The sequence below is a fragment of the Rhineura floridana genome, chromosome 1 (assembly GCF_030035675.1).
Source record: "Rhineura floridana isolate rRhiFlo1 chromosome 1, rRhiFlo1.hap2, whole genome shotgun sequence".
Taxonomy (NCBI): domain Eukaryota; kingdom Metazoa; phylum Chordata; class Lepidosauria; order Squamata; family Rhineuridae; genus Rhineura; species Rhineura floridana.
In genome coordinates, this window is record NC_084480.1 from 102556139 (window position 1) to 102580182 (window position 24044).

General features: G+C 38.4%; 1 protein-coding gene across 2 annotated transcripts in view; it reads right to left on the reverse strand.

The window, feature by feature from the left end:
* The window catches only part of PCSK5 (proprotein convertase subtilisin/kexin type 5), a 471327-nt gene that overhangs the window by 164187 nt on the left and 283096 nt on the right, over positions 1-24044 (reverse strand). For both annotated transcript variants that reach the window (XM_061627751.1, XM_061627741.1), the window contains exon 10: positions 12839-12942. In XM_061627751.1, coding sequence (XP_061483735.1) covers positions 12839-12942 — 104 coding nt within the window. The remainder of the gene's footprint in view (positions 1-12838; positions 12943-24044) is intronic.

Genomic DNA, 24044 nt, shown 5'->3' on the forward strand with positions numbered 1-24044 from the left:
GATAATAGCCTTTGTAGCTGTTAATACTTGTACTGGTGACACCAGGGCCGGTTCTAAAGGGCGGACAGGGTGAGCACTGGCCCTCCACTCACCTTCCGTGATCCGCCCCCCCCAAGCCCCCCCACTTACCTGTCAGCCAGCTTTTTAGCATTGCCCTTAATGAAGATGGCGGCTGCAGGTTCCCTAAGGTACTGAAGCTGCTGCTGCCATCTTAGTTAATGGCAGAGATGTGCACGCATAGCACGCACGTGTGCCATCAACAAAGATGGCGGCGGAGGCTTCATTCCCCTTAGGGAAACCACGGCCGCCATCTTCATTAAGGGCAATGGTAAAGACTAGACAGGTAAGGGGGCTGTGGGGGGGCCACGCACATGCACGTATGCGCCCATGCACCAACCCACCCACCCACTGGGGGGCCAGGGCAAGCTGATGCCCAAGGGCCCCTGCATGCCTGGAGCCGGCCCTGGGTAACACTCTAATGTGTTGAAGTCTGAAGCTGTGCCATTTCAAAGCTTTAGCTGATCTAAAATGTGTCAATCCCTGTCATATGGACTGCATTACAGATGAAAGAGCTTCATTAGTTTCCAGTTTACTTCCTTGTGCAATTTAAGGAGCTTTTTTTTTTAACTTTTACAACCCTAAATGGTCTGAGTCCAGAACATTTTAAGGGATGTGCCATCTCCCCAATGAGCCTCTCTCACATGCTTATATCATCTTATGAGGCCCTGTGCTGAGTCCTATGGCAATTTGAAGTTAGACTAGCAATCAGAAGAAGCAAATTTTTGGTGTGCAGTACCCATTTTGTAGAACCCTTTGCCAAAGGAATTGCACAATCCTGTTCTCTTTCACCTTTCAGAAATATTCTGTCACAACAGCTACTCTCCAAAAGTCCGAGGGACTCCTTTTTATGGACCACATCTCACTAGTATAATGTCAAGTTGCTAAGTAAAATTTCACAACAGTGTCAGCAGGGAAGGTTGATGAAAAGCATTCTTGCCTACCTCCAAAATCTGTAAATCCAGATGCAGTGCTGGTTCCAGAAGCACCTCAAGGCTGTAAACATGAGTGACCGTGGGAGGCTAAACCCAATAATAAAAGGTGTCCTGATTCCCAAGGTCACAAGTTGTACCAACCATCATTATTGTCTGGATTCACTTTAGCCAGCTCCTTCACATCCAGTCCATGATCAGTGCCAGACACCGAGTATGTACTGAGACTACAGGACCTGGGTTGGATGAAAAGGAAAGACAGAGCTGGGAGTCATCAGCACATTGATGACCCCTTAATCCCAACTTCTTCATGATTTTCCAGCAGCTTCAAATACAGAGTCAAAAACATTAAGAACAAGGAGTGGGTGGGACAAAGGTAGGAACCCATCGGAGGATCTTCAGAGAAGATTCTGGGGAGATAACAACCCACCAACCTTTATAAAGAATGACTGAAACCATGCAAGAAAAGGTGAATGCTAGCCATGTCCCACAAAAAAGCCTATTCAGTTGCATAAAAAGACTCAGGGAATGGGATCTCTATGTAAATTTCATTGACAAATATCATAGACACCCTGGGTTTATCATCCTATTCACTACTACAACACAACTCTTCTGGAGTGGAATTCACAAATGCAATGGCAGTAGTAAAGAAAAAAAAAGATTTGTCCCTGGGCAAGAGATGGCTATAAAAATAAATAATAATAATAACAATAATATCTGATGTGAGACCATGAAAAATTCAAATCAGTAATCTTTTGTTATATAGGGTAATAGCAGGGACCCATAGCCACATTTTGTTGGTGGGGGGAAGAGGTAGGGCAGAGAAAGAAGGGATATTTTTAAACTCTCCTACTCACTATAAATTTATCACCCAATGAAGGAGTCAATACTGTCTCCCAAGAATTCTTGGGGTATGGCACCAAACCTGTTCAGACTCTCCTCATCTGGCAACTCCCTGATACTTACCAGACAAGAAGGGTATCAGAAGGGTAGTCCAGCTATAGCCATCCAACAATAATTTAGATTGACTGAGGGTAAACTAGTTGTGGCCATTTCCCCTCAATCTAGAAAATCACCAACATGGTCCAAGGGTTGCCCTTTGCTATAAGGATATTTCTCAGTGGCAAGAAGGCATTATACACACTCAACCTTCAATGGGGATTTGTTTTTGAAGGTGTGTATTTTGAACCCATAACAATGTTTGGCAAAGTACCCTGCCTGAGTCTCAATTTACCAACTTTGATGTCTGTACATGGACAAACAGTGATAAAGAGATTATTACATTAGTACATTGACTATTACAACTCATCTATCCAAAAGTCCACACTACTAATCACAGTTAAGAGAGACCGCTATATTCTTGTCCTTCAAAAGTATTTTTAGCAGACTTTGTCACAATCACAATAAATCAAAGGAAATAATTCATTTTTATGCAATAAAGTCTCTGTGTATGTGTATCACAAGAACTTGCTTAAATGCTTGCATTATTGTTGTAACTAATTTGCAGTCAGTAGTCTAAACTTGAATTCTTTAACTTAGTGTTGGTAATTTACTAATGTGCCAAGCAGGCAAGTGGACCCCGGGGAAGCCAGTACCATGTCTCATGGCACTGCAATAGAATTCCCAAAAATAGCCACAGAACAAATTGTGGGTGGCTTCGGCTCTATTCAAAGACATATATCTAGCTGTATTGTAGTCAGAGCCACATCAAGCTGGGTAGCACAGATACCTTCAGCATGAATTCTACTACAAATACTTAATGAGTAAGCTATGCTACACATGTTGAACAAAATTGAAGATGGTAACAATCCAGGATCGCCTGAGTTCAAAAGGAATACCTATCAGTGGAAAAGATCTGTAGTTATCTGGAGATCATAGTTTGAAAACAAACAAACCATTTTGTGACTGAACAAAGACTGCAATAGTAAAAGTGATTGCTTTCTTTTTTCCTGAGGCACTTGAGAGAAAGTTCGCTACTGGATGTACTGCCAGGAACCACTCAGAAATTCAAATAGCCCCAATAATCAAGCCATGATGTTTTGATTTGTAAACAGACTTGTTAAGATTTTACAGAAGTTAAAAGTGGACATACTGGCAGATTACTATAGCCATACAATCACTAAACTCACTTGGACAGCCCAGGAAGCGATTTGCTACTCACACTATTCTGCCTTCTTACTGCATTAGTGGCAGTTTCTCGACTGATATTATAATTATCATAACAGTGAGTATCAGGTCAGAAAAATGATTTTGCAGTTTATATTAATGTGCTCGTATGCAGTGATGATACCATGCAATTTAATATAACCATAGTAATTACAATATTCAGAAATATGAAATGGTAGATCTTTCCACTTGGTGTATAACAGTATTATTTGACCACTTTAGTGTTGTTAGTTTTTAAATATATTTATTTATTTAAATTTATATCCCACTCTTCCTCCCAAAGAAGCCCAGCCCTTTTTCAGTTTAAATAAGAGTTATTGCCTCCTTCTGAATGAATACCAACCCAATTTCTATACTTGAAAGAGATTAACCTGCTTTTGTTATTTTGAGGCTGCCATCTACACTGATATTACATTCTCCCTGTTCTATGATTTTAGTATCATCTTCTTTGCTGACTGAAACAGGCAGGTAACTAGTCATTTCATAGCAGTTAACCATAGCAGATAGTAATTAATAGTTTTGATGCCTCAAAGAGAGAACAGAAAAGGAATGTTTCCTAGGTTCTATAAAACAGTGGGCTTTTATTAATTACAAATAAGTTGTATGAGGTGAAATATCAGATTGAAAAGGAGCTAGAACTGAGCCATGCTTTTTGTAGCTATTAAAAGTGTACTATAAATCAGCTTGGACAAAGCGGCCTGATCTTGAGCAGTTATAAAGAAAAAGTCTGAGAGAACATGTTTTCTGAGCTGAAATAATACTCAGAATTCATTAAATTTAATAAACAATGTTTCCTAAATAGTTATATTGAATACCTGTATTGAATATGCATAGTTCAAACAAAAGTAAAGAACGTCAATATTTTTTCCTTCATTTATCTCCTATTACTTTAGGGAGCAATTACTTTTCTAGTTCTTTCCATATGTTTTCTGCCTTGAAATCTGGAGGAGCAACTATTCTGAGGCGCAGTGTTGCCATGCAAGCAAGTAAATCAGTCCACTGAACAGGCATGCTGACCCACTTTCAGGTGCCAGTTTTCATTGAATCTTTGTTGAATTAGAAAATCCTTCAAGCTTATGCTATTTTACTCCTCTGATTTCCTATTTCAAAAGAAGGCCTCCTCTCCTTTCCCCACTTGCTTTTTACTCATTTTTCATGGGGGAAAGACAGATACCCCCCACCTTGTGCTTTAATTGGCACTACGGTGCAATCCTCAGCATGTTTACTCAGAAGCAAGTTCCATAGTGTTCTATAGAATTCCAAGGGAAGTCTGCATAGAATTGCAAGCTAAGGCTGCAGTTCTAACTCAAAAGTAAGTCCTACTGAATTCAATGGGGCTTACTCTCAGGCAATTTGGGTTAGGATTGCAGCCTTAATCAGTTTTAGAAGCTTGCTTCCCTAGTTTCTCAAATACACCTTGGTAAGATCATGTCATGGAAGAAATATGTTTCAACCATCAAGAGAATGATGGTACGTTTCTACAAGAAACTCAGTCTAATCAGAGTAATTCATTCTATGAAAAACAGGCCTTTAATTGTTATTCTTGGCTGCAGTTGAGGACAATAGTGAAATATTCAGTAAATATTGCCATGTGCAATAGTAAAATACTGTTCCGTTCTTGCCAGCAGCAACTCTCTTCCCTCCTCACATCAAACTCAAAATTAAATATTATTATTTAATCGAAATCATTTCCTGTTCCTTGATCCAAAACTAACAAGAGGTTTAAAGAGAGTTACAGTTTTATTCGAACCATTTGCTCAGCTTTCATTGCCAAAATAATTTACTTAAACTATTCTTTTTATTTGGGTTAAAGCTGATTCCTCAGTTCCACAGTGATGGAGGGCATTTTTTTTTCCTTTTTCCAATTCCAAAATTAGGTCTATAGAACAATTTTGTCAGGTCACATTATATTCTTAGCATCCCTTCATCCATGACATTAAGCAGGCTGGAGAGGGGGTCTACCCTAAAATCTGAGATGTCGACATATACCAGATGGATCCCAATAGGGGCTTAAAACAAAAGATACAGAACTGTTACATATACATATTGCAATGTTTCCTATTTATACACATTTTCAATAATTGACAAATGTTGCAAAACACAATAGATTTCATAAATTGCTGCTTCTATGGCAGAAAACATGACAAATATGGCATTCTAGATATTAGCATGGATGAACCCATACACAACCGTGGATTTGATGCCATATTAACCTGAAGAATTAAGTTGCTTCCAGGCAAATTGTTTATTGAGCATTCATTCTGATTTGTTTGTGGAGAGATTATATGATAGAGTTGCCAGGCCAGAAGCACCCAAACCCTGATATTTTGGGGGTGGGCCCGAGCGATGTCATGGGGCAGGTCCAAGTAACATCATGGAGCAGGTCCAAGTGACATCATGGAGCGGGTCCAAGTGACATCATGGAGCAGGTCCAAGTGATGTCATTAAGCATGATACAATTAAGCAAGTGATGTCACTGGGTGGGTCCAAGTGACATCATGGGCCAGGTCCAAGTGACATCATGGGGTGGGTCCAAGTGATGTCATTAAGCATGATACAATAAGCATCAACCACAGTTGCTTGGCATGTACAATTCATACAAAAACATTTATCTGATTGGAAATTAAAATAGAAATCTTAGCTAAAAGATGGAGCCTGGGTAGGGAACACTTAATCTACCAATTTGCTTCTGACTAAAAGAGTTCAAGTGCCCTCAGGCCAGGCACCAGAAGGCCATTGTAGGAAGAAAGGAGCCTAGTGTTGTGAAGATGTTAGATGGGAGACTCAGGAGTAAAGATGGATGCCCCTGAAGGCTGCAATCCTAAACACACTTACTAAGGGACTAAGCCCCATAGAACTCAATAGGACTTACTTCTCAGTAGATATGGTTTGGATTGCGTTGTTGGTAAAGCTTGACTAGGGATCCTCTGCAAAGATATCCATATCCAAGGAGGGTTGGCAACCCCCTGCCTGGAATGCCCTGCCCCTAGCTTTTAACATCCAAATTTCTTTACAGATTTGAGCCTTCACTTCAGAAAGAAGTGTGAGTAATGAGTAAGAAGATTCTCTACCCTTTCCTGTCTCCCCTGTGGGCTGCTATAAACTCACTTTATCAGCCAACCCAATTCCAGTGAATATAATTGACAGAGAGAAAGCACACATGATTTGGTCTACCTTCATAGGCAGCAGCTTGGGAACAACAACAATTGTAGCCACGCTGCTCAGTATGTGAATTCTCTTTTACCACTATGGGACAAGAAACAAACAACAAGGTGCATCATCAGTGAACATAAGAACATAAGAAGAGCCTGCTGGATCAGGCCAGTGGCCCATCTAGTCCAGCATCCTGTTCTCACAGTGGCCAACCAGGTGCCTGGGGGAAGCCCGCAAGCAGGACCCGAGTGCAAGAACACTCTCCCCTCCTGAGGCTTCCGGCAACTGGTTTTCAGAAGCATGCTGCCTCTGACTAGGGTGGCAGAGCACAGCCATCATGGCTAGTAGCCATCGATAGCCCTGTCCTCCATGAATTTGTCTAATCTTCTTTTAAAGCCATCCAAGCTGGTGGCCATTACTGCATCTTGTGGGAGCAAATTCCATAGTTTAACTATGCGCTGAGTAAAGAAGTACTTCCTTTTGTCTGTCCTGAATCTTCCAACATTCAGCTTCTTTGAATGTCCACGAGTTCTAGTATTATGAGAGAGGGAGAAGAACTTTTCTCTATCCACTTTCTCAATGCCATGCATAATTTTATACACTTCTATCATGTCTCCTCTGACCCGCCTTTTCTCTAAACTAAAAAGCCCCAAATGCTGCAACCTTTCCTCGTAAGGGAGTCGCTCCATTATGGGTTTAAGAAGGTTGAGTGGAGTGCACGGAACCACTGTTGTTGCTTCTATGGATGAAAGGGAGTGAGGATAAAGGTAAATGAAATGCAAACAAAAAAAGAACAAAAGACAGATGATTTCGTAAATGCAATACCGTATCAGCCACAACAAGGTTCCTACGAGTAAGGCAAAAAACTAAGCATCTCACAACCAGTCAGGATTCCTAACCAAAAATCAAAAATATGAAAAATGAAGAAATATTTGTATAAGGATGATTATCAAATATATTTATTATTTACACAACCTGTAAAGATATTTATAGTGCAATCCTACGTTTATTTATTCAGAAGTCCCAAAATATTCAGTGAAGCTTACTCAAACAGGGACAGAACTGCAACCTGAAGTGATAAGCAACTTCATTCATGCAACCCAAAATTCAGAATCATGCCACTTTAAGCTGTTTTGGAACTGTTTATACTAGTTTTTATGGTTATTGGATTTTAAAGGGATTTATTTCTTATTGTGAGCTGCCTTGGTTTCCAGACTGCAACCCTACTTCACAGGGTTGTTGGAAATATTCTCTCTCTCTCTCTCTCTCTCTCTCTCTCTCTCTCTCTCTCTCACACACACACACACACACACACACACACACACACACACACACACACAGGAGATGCAAAAATACATACACCCCATATAATAGTTTATTGTCAAAACCAGTTGATCATTGCAGAACACTTAAAAAAAATCAGTATTAGTTTCCTACATAATAAAAACAGTGATAGCTAAGTAAGCCCTGTATAATTGCTTTAAAAATAGGATTGGAGGGGGAGAGAAAGATATATACAAACACAATTCTTTCCTATGTTCACTCAAAAGTCCCATCAATTTACAGCACAATCCTAACCATGTCTACTCAAAAGGAAGTCCTACTGAATTCAATGGGGTTTACTCTGGGTATGTTTACTATGGAAAAGCAAGTACTGGATTAAAGCTTCAATTGGGAAGTTTGCAAAACACTGCCCTCTTCAAAATTTAAACCTGTCTGACTCCTACACACAAGAGAGAAAAAGACTGAAAGTGAGATGTTCAATCAGTGAGATGTTCAGAAAAGCATGAAAAACCATGTTTATGAGCCTTGGGCCACTCACTGCCTCTCAGCCTCAAAGGGAGGCGATGGTAAACCCCCTCTGAATACTGCTTACCATGAAAACCCTGTTCATAGGGTCGCCATAAGTTGGAATTGACTTGGAGGCAGACAATTCAATTTGACTCTACATTTTGGCTCTATAATTCCTTGTCAATCACAACCCTAATTTCTTATTGGCTGAAAACCGGAAAGGGCAGGGATTAGAGCAGAAGTTGGGGGGGCCTGACATTTTGGTGTATATCTCTGGAACCAGACCACCTAGAAACTTAATTTTTTAAAAAACGAAAGCTGAAAGTCCAGAGATTAAGGTGAGTCACCCAGAGACCCAGAGGGAACCCCAAAAAAACAGAGTCTCTGGCTGAAAAATGGAGGTCTGGTAACCCTATTATATGATCTTGTGTCAAGCATTTACTATTTCACACTTTTCATGCATTTTCCAGTCACTTTCCAGTCTTCTTCCCTCCCTTTTTGTGTGTGGGGGAACAGGGCTTATTGCACACCTGAATTTTACAATATGTGATTGAACCCCATCTGAAAATTGGGACAGATAAAATGCACTGCTCTTTTGGATATCTTTGTGCTCATGGGCACAAGCCAGCAAAACAAGACGAGAGATTTAAAATAATGCCCAGAGACAAGTAGCAGGCCAATTAAGTCTGTTCACATATATCAGGGGCGGGAACCTCAGTCCTGGGGGCCAATTGAGGTCCTCCAGATCTCTCTATCCAACCGTCAGGCCCCACCCTAGGCCACGGCTCAACTCCAGGCCACACCCCTCATTGGTTTTGCTCTGCACCTTCCTTAGGTGCTTTTTCTTGGCTAGAATCTATCCTGAAATGCCTGTTGCTTGCCTTGATAGAGGACTTTTGCATGGGTAGAATGTAGTCTATCAGGCAAAGGTAAGAGTCTGTTGCTCTACCTATGTTTTGCCTCTGGTCCCACCCACCAGTGGTATGCAACCCCTAGAGAGAATGCAGCCCTTAGGCTGAAAAAGGTTCCCCATCCCCAATATATTGTTTATTGTATTGTTGATTGTATTTTAATATTATTTTGTTATTCATTGTATTTTTATACTATTTTATGTTCACCGCCCAGAGAGCTATCGCTAGTCGGGCGGTATATAAATTTAATAAATAATAATAATAATAAATAATAATAATATATTTCAAAGCAGCATTCAGTGACATACTTCCCACCCAAACCAAATTAGCTTGCCTAAGCTTGTATGTTATTACCAAAAGGAGCTGCCTATTTTTTTTAAAAATGTGCTAGCAGGAAAGGATAGAGCAACTGTGCCGTTCTCACTTTTCTTATACTGGTTTCTTCACTTACCCTCTTCTGTCTGCTGTACTATGCATATTTGCCTCTATGGCAGGCAAGAGAAGATATCAGGCAGTGGGTAGGAAGTGCAGTGGCTCCAGTGCACTATCTTGGTTTTTTTTTTTAAAAAAGAAAGGTGTCACTAAGTAACAAGTTGACAATCTCTAAGCTTATCTCAAATCATCAATCGGTATGATAATTTTGTCCCATTCGTAGGGTGCAAAAAGTACTGTCTTTTCCAGTGGCTCATCAATGGGTAAATAAACATTATCCACCTACAGTCTTACACAGTATTAATCAAGTAACACAATAATAGAAATAAAACACAATTGCCTCAAAAAGCTACTGTTTTAAAATGAATTACTCAGTGGTTGTCTAGTCACAGGTAGCATGTTGCTACTTGGACTTTTTAAAAAGCTGTTACAGAAACTATCTAAACCCAAGAAACATATTCTGAAATGTTGAGAGGTTTAGAAAAAGAGCCCAGGTTATAACTCCATGTCCTTCATTTTAGTTTTTTTGTTACAGGAACCAAAAATAAAAGAGTCATATTTCCTTTTTAGAGTATGGTAGGATTTTGATTTGTATCCAGTAGACACTGATGTCACTTATTACTGGCATAATGATGGTATATAGATAATACCTAACAGAGCAATCCATTCACTCCCCCTTATGCCAGGCTGAGGAAGAGGTTGAAATGAGCAGAGGTGATGCTCTGCCCAACTCTGCTGCTAGTTACCACTGGCACAAGTGTCACTTTATCAATGCTGACCTCCCCATTTTGCAGATAGGCAGGATCCTCACCACCAGGGTCAGCAGAAACCCCCCCAACAAGGAGTTCCAAGGGCAGGGAGGAGCTTAGCCATCATGGGATTTGTTGGATCCTGAGCCATTTTCACTGCTGTCACACAATAACATGCATCCTCCCCCCTGACCTCCCATCCAAGTCGCTGTGTGTGGCAAGCTGCCAATGCAATGGTACTCTGTACAGCCCTGACAGTGGGGCAGAGAGGAGGTTTGGACTATACCCTTAGGCACTTATACAGACCATTCTGCTAATGACTTGGAAACAAATTAGTTTAAATCAGGTTAGGACAAAATAGGGCAGATAAATTAAATGTCCAAAGTATGCCTTGGAATTTGTTGGTACATCTGAACTGGGAACTATGTAGCTTCTTTTATACCAGAATGGAGAACCTGTGGCCCTCCAGATGTTGCTGGATTCCACCTCTCATCATTGTTAACCACTGCCTTTGCTAGCTGGGGTTGATGGAAGTTGGAGTCCAACAACATCTGGAGGGCCATAGGATTCTGCACCCCTGCTTTATACTATGATCCTAAATTTATTACATAGAAATAGGTCTCGTTGATTTCAAAGAACCTACTTCAAGGTAGGGTAAGTTGGCATTTCAAGCTGAATCTATCAAATTTGCATTTTCTGAAACAAAATGAGAATTGAAACACTGCCATCCTTCAAAATTCATACTTCATTCAATTTTTGCTATGCAGTTCTCCAACCAAACAATATTTACCAAAATAGGTAAATAGGTAAATAGGTAAATTAGGTGTACATAGAAATGGATATATTAGTGAAAATACAAAAATGCATTATATTAGGATAAATTGCTTGCAAAAATGTGTTTATTAGGAGAAATGCACACTAAAATGCTGAAGAATTTTAATGATTTTTTAAAAAAAAGAATTACAAATTGCTACAGCAATGTCGAGAACTGAATTTCAGATTGGAAAAATAAGAAACTAAGAGAACTGTAATGGTATCTTTCAGTCCCTACTTCTAGGTAATAACTGTTAGGATCATGAGCTTTAAAAAGTGATAATGTTGAAGATATTATGCTAAACTTCAGACTTTAAAATCACATTTACTCTTCCCAGACTAAGAGTTAGCTAAAGAGCATTTTTGCCTCTTAGAACAATCGCTATTAACCATTCCTTTTTTTTTTTACAATAACTTTTATTCAAATTTTCATAAAACAAAACAAAATCATAAAACATTCAAAGACAAAAAACAAAACAAAACAAAAATGATTAAACAAAAAAATAAAATGTTGACTTCCCATTTGTCACAGATCAAATCAGTTATAGGTCTACAATATATAACAATCCTGTCTCTTAAATTATATTATAAAATCACTTTCCTCCAGTAGTTATCTTAATTAATCATCAAATCTCATAAACATTACTTTATTCTTTCCACAAAAAGTCAAAGAAAGGTTTCAATTCTTTAAGAAATATATGTATCAATTTTTCTCCAAATAAACATGTCGATTAATCCATCTCGTTAATAATAATAATAATCTTATTGTCATAACCATAGTCCAAATAAACATATCGATTAATCCATCTCATCAAAATCTGTTAGGTCCAATAATTTCAATAGCCATTATTCCATTATCCATATTAATTCCATCTTCCATCTTCAATAGTCCTGTTAAGTCCAGTAATTTCAGTGTCCAATCTTCCATTATCAGTATTCCATAATAATCTTGCTGTCATAGCCATAGTCATATAATAAGAGTCTGATGGGAATTTCCTCTATCCCAAATATTTTCTTGCCATCGATTCTGAATAAGTTGCTGAAATATTGTTGTAAAGTCATATCTCTGTTCTTCTTTTTTACAAAATGCACTGGCTCATCTCTTGAGAGTTTTTCCATTGTCACATGGCTGCAGTTAATTCCATAGATTTTCTCTATATCAAGCTCCATCACGTCATTCCAGTCCAGAAGATTATCCAAGCCATTGACAACTTTATCTCTAATATCTTCATTAATTTCTTCAGAGATAACGTTAAATTCCAAACAGTAGATTTTATTTCTAATATCCATAAACTCCAGATCTTTTTCCAATTCCACATTTGTTCCAATCTCCAGGGCTTGTATCTTCCCTTTATTTCTTCTTTTCTCATCTCTGATCTCATTCTCCTCTCTCACAGGATCCCCTATTTCTTTAAGCTCCTGCGTCATTTTGCTCAGTTCAACTTTCAGCTCCTTACTGCCCTGTCGCAGGGTTTGTTTCGTTATCTCAATCTCATCCATTATTTTCTGAAACATAATTACTTCCAGATTCTCAGCCACTTTCTTGATTGCCATTTTTAAAACCACGAAAACAAAACAAAACAAAAATAAAGAAGAACCATTCCAATGAGGTTTCCTATATCTTTCCTAAGGCATAGCTATACAAAAGTGACTGATGATGCCACAGAGAGGCAGAATTCCTAAAAGTCTAACCTCATGACCTTGTTTATTTTATTAATCAAAATAGAAAGAAGCTGTATAAAGTCAACTCCTACTGGCAGGCAAAGCATAAATTATTTTTCTCCTTTGACAGTTAAAAAAAACGATAAGGATGAATAGGAAAGAGTATACTTACCCTTGTAACCAGCACCATTGGTTTTCCAGTCATTAGCAATCAGATGTCCTGCCCGTGAAGTCCTTACGATGATATGCTGTATATCTCTCCATGTCAGTAATTGACTAGGGAAAGACAGTGAATAGTCATTTTAAAATAATGACAACAACAAAAACCCAAGGAGAGTGGTGGTGGCAAATAGTGTCTCAAAGCAGAGAGGAGAAACCTTTCTCAAAGTATTCAAGCCAAGAGGACATAATTTGCTAAATTACTATAACACCCTCCTATCTTCAGGCTAGAATTTTTTTTTTTTACAAGCGTGAAATAGTTCATAGTTATAGTAAGAATATTCTATATATATAAAGCACATGCGGTCTTTTAGACAATATATGGCCAGCAACATGTCCTCTCGATCCTTGCGCTTCTTGACTTATTAAAGCTTACTGAGTGGACCCAGGGTGTGGTCAATGTGTCATTGCGAGAGGGAGTGGTCCCAGCTGCCCTGAAAGAGACAGTGATCAAACCACTCCTGAAAAAGCCCACCCTGGACCCATTGCTTTGTGACAACTACTGTACAGTTGGAAATACTCTCTTTTTAAGGAAGGTGATTGAGAGGTACAGCAATTGCAAGTACTTGTGGATGAAACAGATTATCCTGACCCATTCCAGTCTGGGTTCAGGCCTGGTTATGGGACTGAATCAGCCACAGTTGCCCTGATGGATGACCTTTATTGGGAGAAGATCAGTGGAAGCGCAACCCTATTATTCTTACTTTATCTCTCAGTGGCTTTTGATACCATAGACTATGGTATCCTTCTGAGCTGACTTGGTGAGATGGTTATCAATGACACTGTTTTACAGTGGTTTCGATCCAATCTCCAGGGTTGTTTTCAGAGAATAGCATTGGGTGATTGTCTTTCAGCCCCCTGGCAGTTGTGCTGCCTGGACTCAGTGGTGGGCTGGATGAGGGCCAATAAGGTGAGTCTGAATCCTATCAAGACAGAGGTGCTGTGGGTTGGTGGTTCCCGAATTCAGATAACTGGACAGTTGCCTGCTTTGGATGGGGCTGTACTCCATCTGAAAGAGCAGGTCCGTAGTCTGGGGGTGCTCCTAGATCCATTTTTGTTGCTAGAGGCCCAGGTGACCAGCCTTGGCTGGTAAGACAGTTGCGGCTGCTTCTGGACCGGGATAGCCTGACCACTGTTTACGCACTTGTAACTTCTAGGCTCAATTACTGTAATGCGCTCTATGTGGGGCTGCCCTTGAGGTTGGTATGGAAGCTGCAGCTGGTGCAAAATGTGGCAGCGATACTGCTCACTGGGGCAGGGTATTGCCAACATGTCACTCCGCTACTGAAAGAATTGCACTGGCTGCCCATTTGCTACCGGGCCAAGTCCAAGGCTCTAGTCTTGGTGTACAAAGCTCTATACAGCTTGGGATCAGGATACCTGAAAGACAGTCTTATCCCTTATATACCCAGTAGATCACTGTGCTCTGCAGGTGAGGACCTCCTGCAGATACTGTCTTATCAGGAGGTCTGTTCTGCACAACATAGGAAACAGATCTTTAGTGCGGCAGCACCTACTTGTGGAATTCCCTCCTCTTAAATAGACAGGCACCATCTCTGTTATCTTTTCGGCGCCTATTGAAGATCTTCCTCTTTCAACAAGCCTTTTAAGTTGAGACCTTATCCCAGTCTGTGTCTGTGTTAATATGTTTTTAAACCTTTTTTTTTAAAAAAAATTAACCTTTTTTTTAAAGATGTCTTGAAAGCTTTTTAAAAATGTTTTTAAAGATACTATGTTTTAATGTATTTTAAAGTCTGTTTTTATGATGTTTTAAAGTGTTTTTAGCGCTTTTGTTTGCCGCCCTTGGTTCCTGCTGGGAAGAAGGGCGGGATATAAATCAAATAATAAATAAATAATATATTTGAATTAGCAGCAATTAGTACAGTTCATGCCAACATTATGCTTCACTTTCATGTCAGTACATCTATGTGTCAATCATCCACAAAAACACTAGGATTGCAGGAAAAAGCCATCTCTGGAAGCATCTAAATAGTACATAAATGAAATAGTAATATGGATGAGATTAAGTTGTCAGGCAAAATAATCATCCGAGCCCCATAGATAATTCCAAAGTTTCTTGTATCCAGCTCACTTTTGAACTGAACCCATATTCTTCCAACAACAGAACTAATCTATAGCACCAAGACAAAAGTAGCTTTCTGACATTATAAAATTCTTCTAAAACCACAAACAAAAGGTTTTTTTCACATGCAGTTTCTCAACATTTTAAAAGAAAATAATACAAGTAATATTATTTGCATTCCAGTCCTACAATTAAGTAAGATAAACAGTAAAATGAACCACAGAAGATTCAAATAATGCTTGGTTTCATAAAGATGGAAATTAAACAGAATATAAGAAGGAAATGGGAGTTTAAGTACTGATCATCACGTGCCAACCTTTTATCTATAACGTTCCACATTGAACCGGGAAGATGGCCGCGGCAGAGTGAGTACAGGAAAAACCCTGTGTTAGAAGTATCAAATAGAATCTTAAAAGAGAAAGATAACTCAAAATAGTTATCTTATCTGAAGCGGCTACTACTTACTTGTCCTCTGCTATACTGCTATATTGTTCTATATATTTTCTTTTTTTATACTCAAAGGTTTTTGTTGTCTGAGTACTGACTACTGGGAGAGTCCCAGCGTTGTTTTTCTTCAAAAAAGGGAGGCAATAAATTCTTAAGATAAGATGACCTTGCACTTTACAAGCTTGAATAAGCAGAGAAAAGAAAGGAAAGTGGAATCATTATTTTTCCTCTCCTTTTATCAACAATTGATAATATTTTAACATTTTAGTTTTTCTTTTTAATGCCTCAGAACTAAAATAATTGATAAACGTCGGTCTTCCCTCCATGACTTATGTCTGACTCGGCTAAAACAATGGTTCTTACCAGAAGAGGGTGTAAAGACTTAGGTATTACACCAGATAATGAAGGTCTACAAAGAACAAGAGAAAAGCAAACAAAAATTACCTCATATTATCAGACGAACGAGTTTGCAGCCAAGTCACATGATGTGGCAGAGTCGAAAGAACCTCTGACTTACGAAAACCTAATTACAGACTGGGAGGTTGACAAACTGCCAATATGGCTCCGGAATAAAGAGGATAAAAACAACTTCCCAAATCTTGCACAAGAAATTGAGGAAGTGGAAGGTTTTGGGGCTTTGCATGATATCTCGTGGCCTTTGAATCACACCACCATATTAACAGCAGATGAGGAGGACTCAATGCCACCGCTGGAATCCTCAAGTTGCTATGAGGAATTCAATCCTTTCCCTCAGGCTATCGCAACGTCCAAGGAAAAGAAGAAAGAACCTGAATCACCCAATTTACGATCAACATCATTAAATGATGACTGGTGTTTGATGGTTTCCCAATCACTCACACAAATCACTAAATTTGTGGCTGAGGCAAACTCACTTTTAACAACTCTAACAGAATTTATTGTGAAACGGGAACCACAAACTAATGCTGAGACAAAGGCTCTAATGGCAAACACTCTGGTCTCTCAACCAGTCCAAAAGAAAGACTACCATCTAGCGGAGAAAAAAGGGAAGTGCACCAAACCTCCAATACTTGCTGTTAAAAAGACCAAAAACCTCAAACCTGCTAGGAGCCACCGTAAATGCCACATGAATTTCCAAAGACTTTTCAAGCTATTGGAAACAACTAAAGAACCTATAGGAAAAAAGAAGAAGCGGAAAAGGAAGAGAAAGAGAAAGGAAAGGGTCATGACAACTAGAACAACGATTACAATGCCCTCTGATGAAGAAATATTACAACCAAGTTCTAATGAGGATATACAATGTCCATCAAACATGAATGAGCAAGAAAACCTCAAATCTAATCTACAACTAAATGATGCTCACGAGCAGCCAATAATTAACTCGGACAATTTCAGATTGTCCTTTCTTAATCAAAACGATAAAAGGTGGAAGCTGACCCTAAAAGAAAATCAGTTGGCATTGATAAACTTCCCAAAACCGAAGGGTTATTTATCACTAAAAGATAGAAAGAAACATCTAATAAAGACTGTTAATGAAGTATCTCCTGGGCTCATTCAGATAAAAGACATTGCAAACATCAACTACCTTTTTTATGACTATGTAAAGGCAAGAGCCATAGTAACTTTTACATCGAAAGACAAAACAAGTCTATTTTACCAAAAGAGAGGACTCTTGACAGTATTAAACATATTTACTGTTAGAGTATTTGAAAATTTAGCCCCTCCACAGAGATTAACAACAATCTCCCTTAATCAGTCTCTATCTATGCCGGATATTAAAAAGAAACCAAATGATGAGGCTCACCAATTTTTACCTGAATAATTAATATTGTTGGATACTTTTGTTTCTCTGCCTTCTGAGGTAAAGATAGAAATTCGTACTAAACTGGAAAAACTACAAACAACATTAAAGGCAATTGATTCTGCTGAAGAAAGCCTGAATTTTAATACCTACACAGTAAAAAAGAGAATAACTCAAGAGACATCTGATTCACTTAGAATTACTCAAGATAATATAAGCGAAAAAGTTCCACTACAAACCTCAATAAGAGCTAATGAAGTGGGAGGACATCTGGACAACCCAACCACCAATTGACGCATCAGTAATCTAGGACCCCCCACTTTGAAAATCTTATCGTGGAACATCGCTGGGTGGTTTAGTAAAGTTACAGATCTATCATTTACGAATTTCTTGGAACAATTTGATATGTTACTTCTACAGGAAACCTGGACAACAAATACAATGAGACTGGATGGATACTCACCGTATCAAATAGAAGCCACTCCTAGTCATAGGGGGGGGCGTCCAAAAGGGGGTTTATGTATATTTATCTCAACAATAATTAATGCGCCTATTACCACCTGTGAACCCTTATCAGGGCTAGCCAATGCAGTAATGATAAAATTTCCTTGGCAACCTGTATTATTACTTAATGTATACCTTCCGCCAAGCAAAGATAAAAAATTGGGCATAGATAAAGTCATCAAGCTTGAGAATTACATAACCAAATTAACATTAAACTACCCAGATGCCTTATTGATTATGGCAGGTGACTTCAATGCCAGACTAAACTCATCGGACGAAGCCCTGTTCCATAAACATCAAATGACAGTCCCTTCCTTAGACAGTTCAACCTTTATACCCACGAGACAATCAAAAGACAGTGGATCTAACTTTGTTGGCCTTTGCTTAATGCAATTGATAATTAAATTAAATTTAACTCTCCTCAATGGACGCACTTCAGGAGATCTTGAAGGTGAATTTACATATTTATCTTCCAGAGGTGCATCCACAATAGATCTAGGCATTGTAGCCCAAGAACTATACCATTCTATAGAGAGCTATACAATTATAGATAGGCCGGAAAGTGACCATTCACCTGCCAATATAGTCATGAAGTGTGGCGACGGCCGAATATATACGGATCTACAAACATTTTCAATTGCTGATTGCGAAATCTACCCGACCAGAATTAAATGGATACCAAAACTAGATAAAGAGGTATCGGATAGATTAAATGGCTCAGATAGCCTGGCATTAAAGGAACTTATGCTTTCAAAAAATCAGTTAACAGACCCTTACTATCAATTTCAACAGATAATTAAGAATCTTCAGGCGATTTTGACACCAAATATAAAGAACAACATGAAAAATCAGTCGCAGTTTTCTAAATCATGGTTTGACCATGACTGTGTAGGGAAAAAAAAACATTTAATTGCTACTTTTAAAGCCTATAAATTAAATAGGTCTCCAGAATTATTACAAATATATTGTGAATCCAGGACCCAATACAAACAATTGATTAATAAAAAAAAAAAGTTAGGATTGAAAGAAACTTGGCAACATCTTGCTCACGCCTCTAAATTAAAAAACCCATCCCTATTTTGGAAAATAATTGCGAACAATAGGTTAAAAACTTCTATCAATCTAGAGTGCTACATCCCTTTTCAAACATGGGAACAAAGTTATGTGCACTACGGACTTCCGGGAAGGGTGACTTAGCCTGTGCCTGCTTTTGAGACGGGCTCCTGCCTCAAAAGAAGCTTATTCAGATATATCAGTCAGTTTTTTCTTTTTTTTTTGACTGATTAAACTTCTCCCGGGTAGGGAGAAACGAAGAGATTAACCTCAAAGCCTATTTTTGTTGGGACGACCAGATCTCATTAATTTATGGGACGAGGTCCAGCCGACGAAGGTGGGACGGATTTTCAACAGCAAGCTCTATCTGTTAAAGCGAACGTTCATCTTATCTTCTAAGAGAGAACGCACTAACAGGCAAGCACCCTTCTTTCTATATTTTTCTTTTACTTGATTTAAATTGTTGCTGTTTAAAAGAGATTTGCCAGATTGATCAGTTTTTGACATCTCACTGGGGAGCCATAACTTCTCTCTGCTACGCACTAATTAATAGCTTATCTCTGTTTTTGTTGCAAAAAGCTGTCCTGGATTTGCATTCTAAAGATATACACAGAAGAGGGATTTCTATTCCAGATTTTTATTTTGAAAAATATTATACTGTTTTGAGACTACTCTCTTTTTGGTCTATTTTATTTTGACGAATCTGTTTCTTGACGATTGCCATTAATTGTTTCGATCCTGGGAACTGCATTTTGTTTACTTAACTATTGGAGAGATAAGGCTGTCTGCTCTGTTTATACTGTGATGTCACCAAGTTTGGAGAATTAACCCAATTGTTGCTGAAATAAGAAGTGGTTTTCCTATATTTTTCTTTTAAAATGGCAATTAAGAAAGTGGCTGAAAATCTGGAAATAACTATGTTTCAGAAAATAATGGATGAGATTGAGATAATGAAAATTGAATTGAGTAAAATGAAGCAGGAGATTAAAGATATAAGGGTCCCTGTGAGAGAGGTGACCCTGGAAGGGGTCCCTGTGAGAGAGGAGACCCCGGAGATTGGAACAGGGGTCCCTGTGAGAGAGGAGACCCTGGAGACTGGAATAGGGGTCCCTGTGAGAGAGGAGATCCCGGAGATTGGAACCAACGTGGAACAGGAACAAGATTTGGAGTCTATGGACTTTAGAAATAAAATCTATTGTTTGGAACTCAATGTTATCTCTGAAGAAATGAATGAAGATTCTAGAGATAAAGTTATCAATGGCATGGATAATCTTCTGGACTGGAATGATGTGATGGAGCCCAATATAGAGAAAATCTATGGAATTAACTGCAGCCATGTGACAATGGAAAAACTTTTAAGAGATGACCCAGTGTATTTTGAAAAAAAGAACAGAGATATGATTTTACAGCAGTATTTCAGCAACCTATTCAGAATGGATGGCAAGAAAATATTTGGGATAGAGGTAATTCCCATCAGACTCTTACTATATGACTATGGCTTTGACAGCAAGATTATTATGGAATACTGATAATGGAAGATTGGATATTGAAATTACTGGACTTAACAAGACTACTGAAGATGGAAGATGGAAAATGGAACTAATAGAGATAATAGAACAATGGCTACTGAAATTATTGAACCTAACAGATTCTGATGTGATGGATTAATTGAAATGTTTATTTTGACTATGGTTATGACAATAAGATTATCATAATTAGTAATGAGATGGATTAATCGATATGCTTATCTGGAAAAAAAATTGATAGATATATTTCTTAAAGAATTGAAACCTCTCTTTGACTTTTTGTGGAAAGAATAAAGTAATGTTTATGAGATTTGATGATTAAGTAAGATAACTACTGGAGGAAAGTGATTTTATAATATGACTTAAGAGACAGGATTGTTATATATTATAGACTTATAACTGATTTGATCTTTGACAAATGGGAAGTCAATATTTTACTCTTTATTTTTTATTTTTGTTTTTTTTTTCTTTTTTTCTTTTTGTTTAACTATTTTTGATTTTGTTTTTTGTCTTTGAATGTTTTATGATTTTGTCTTGTATGTTTTATGAAAATCTGAATAAAAATTATTGAAAAAAAAAAAAAAAAAAAAAAAAACAAACAAACATGGGAACATTATTTTGCAAATCTATATAGGAAGAACCCAGATGATCAATCCTCCTATAAAGCCAACTATATAAATGTACCGGATTGGGAACCAGTTACAGTAACTGAAATTTTAGAACTGATTTCTAAATTGAAACCAAACAAGGCTCCCGGCCATGACAACATCCCTGCAGAAATCTTTAAAGCTAATCCGTTGTGGTGGGACCCAATACTTGCTATGCTTTTTTCTCATATAAATCACACTATGCGAATACCAGAAGATTGGGGTATGGCCATAGTAGTGCCAATTTATAAAAAAGGTGTATTATCTGACCCAGCAAATTTTAGACCAATAAGCCTCTTAAATACAATCAGTAAACTATATACTGCCCATTTGTATACCAAATTAATAACTTGGGTCGAAACTGAACATATCTTGGCACAAGAACAAGCAGGTTTCCGGGCGTGTCGTTCAACTATGGACCACGCCCTGGTTCTACAACATTTGGTCGAAAAATATACTGAAAAACCTAAGACCTCACTTTACACCACTTTTATAGATTTTCAGACAGCTTTCGACTCAATTTCTAGAGTTAAATTATGGGAGAAATTAGCTAACACCAATATTGACATTCGTTTACTGCAATTAATAAGAGGCCTTCACGAGAACACCTATCTTAGGGTTAGATGTAACAATAAAGGCCATCTAACAAATCCCATATCTACCCACAAAGGTGTAAAACAAGGATGTGTCATGGCGCCACTTTTGTTTAACATTTATATAAATGCTATAGTTGATGAATTAGCTGTAGTCCCTTCACACCCTCCAAGATTAGCGGACATCCCGAGACACATACTACTATATGCAGACGATTTGGTTCTATTTTCAAGAACTCCTATTGGACTAAAACGTCTACTATCCGCTCTTGTAAGCTTTTGCTCTAAAGAACATCTAATAATTAACCAACAAAAAACAAAAGTTATGATCTTTTCAAAAAATAAAAGAAGACCAGTTCATACTTGGGGATTGAACGGCCACCTAATAGAGCAAGTTCCTATTTTTAAGTACTTAGGGATAACATTTCATTCATCCAATTCTTGGCAACCACATATGAAAATGGCTATTTTAAATGCGAGACGAACAACGAAAGCCTTACTGTCCTTCTTTTATAATAAAGGGGGACAAATAATATCTGCAGCCATTAAAATATTCATTGCTAAAGTAATACCTCAATTGACTTATGGTATGCAAATTAACACCTGCTTGAACTTTGGACCACTCAAGGTGGTTCAAAATTCCTTCCTTAGGTCGATTCTGGCTGTTTCTTCCTGTATTCCAAACTTTATTTTAAGATTAGAGACTGGACTGCCCTCCCTAGAATCTCGTATCTGGTGCCAAAGAATCACCTTTTGGCTGAAATTATTATTTAATCCAGTGGGTATTGTTCCTCACACGTTGAGTGACATTTTTCAGTCTTCATGGAAGAAGATGATGTCAGACAAAATACTAACCTTAGGCTTCTCTACCCAAATAATTTTAGATATGGGCTATGAAAAGGCTAAGATAAACATCTTACAACGAATTAAAGACATCGATTATCAACAACATCTGATGCTAGTTAGGAAGCATAGGTACAACCCTAAACCTTGGACTCCTATGGCGTACCTATCTAACCTGATGTTACCTAAATGGCGCAGAGCATTTATATTAGCTAGATTCAATATCCTACCATTGGCATTGTTAGAAGGCAGATTCAGAAAAGTTCCTTATGATGATAGAAAATGTCCATGTGGCAGCAATGAAGTAGAAACTGTCGTGCATGTACTGTTACATTGCACGTTTTATTGTGCCCTTAGAGAGCAGTTAATCACTCCCATCTTGAACTCATTTACTGACAAAAGTGACATATGGCATGTGGAACTTTTACTGTCTGATCGATATACCCGAATTACCGAAAAAATAGCCAAATTCTGTGCTTTAGCCATCCAACGTAGGAAACTGATAACATGACTTTGATAATAATTTTAACCTACATTGATTTGATTTTAATAATTCTTGTACGTTGTACTTCGATGTTTGGTCAGTGACCGCAATAAATTATTATTATATTATTATTTATCTATAACTGCTTGACGATTTATTGATGCATAAATGCTCTCATGTTTCCACTGATACAAATAATAATGGAAACATTCCTATGATGGATAATCAGGCCTTGAAAAAGGTGAACTGTGAATATTCTGGGCAGACACAAAAGAAGTATAACTTTATGTGTCTGGCATTCAGAATGCAGAGTAGAACTTGTAATTTTCCTAATCTATTTTAATATATTCCAGAAAGAGTTGCCAGGTCAGAAACATCCCAAACCCTGAGATTTCAGGGACACACCCTAGAAATGTCACAGGATGGGTCCGAGTGATGTCATGGGGCTGCCCCTAGTGATGTCATGGGGTGGTCCCTAATGATGTCAGAGGGGCAGGCCCCAGTGATGTCATTAAACATGATACATTAAACATCAACCACAGTTGCTTGGAGCATGCCACTCAAACAAACATTCTCTGATTGGAAATCAAGATAGAAATCTTAGCTAAATGAGGGTGTTCCCAGGTCCAGTTGAAGTGATGGGCTCATTTCTTCTCATCTGCTTAGGGAGCCTTATTTAATCTAGACTACCTGCTTCTGGCAAGAAGGGTTTAAGTACACTCAAGCAAGGCCAGTCAGCAGAAGGCCATTGTAGGAAAAAAGGGAGCCTAGTGTAGGGAAATGTTAGATGGGAGCATTCAAGAGTATAAAGATGGATGTCCCTGAAGGCTGCAGTTCTAAGCACACTTACTAAGGGACTAAGCCCCATAGAACTCAACAGGACTTACTTCTGAGTAGATAATGTTAGGATTGAGCTGTTGGTAAGGCTTGACTAGGGATTATATTCATATCAAAGCAGGGTTGGCAACCCTGTGTCTGGAATGCCCTACCTGCCTTTTAAAGTGGCTGCTCCAAATGTCTTTACAAATGTGACCCTTCACTGCAGAGAGAGGTTTGAGAAATGAGTAAGAGTAAAGAAGATTCTCTGTCCGTTTCTGCCTACCCAGTGGGCTGCTATAAACTCACTTTGACAGCCAACCCAATTCCAGTGAGTAATAATTGGTAGAGAGAACACACATGGTTTGTTCTACCTTCACGGA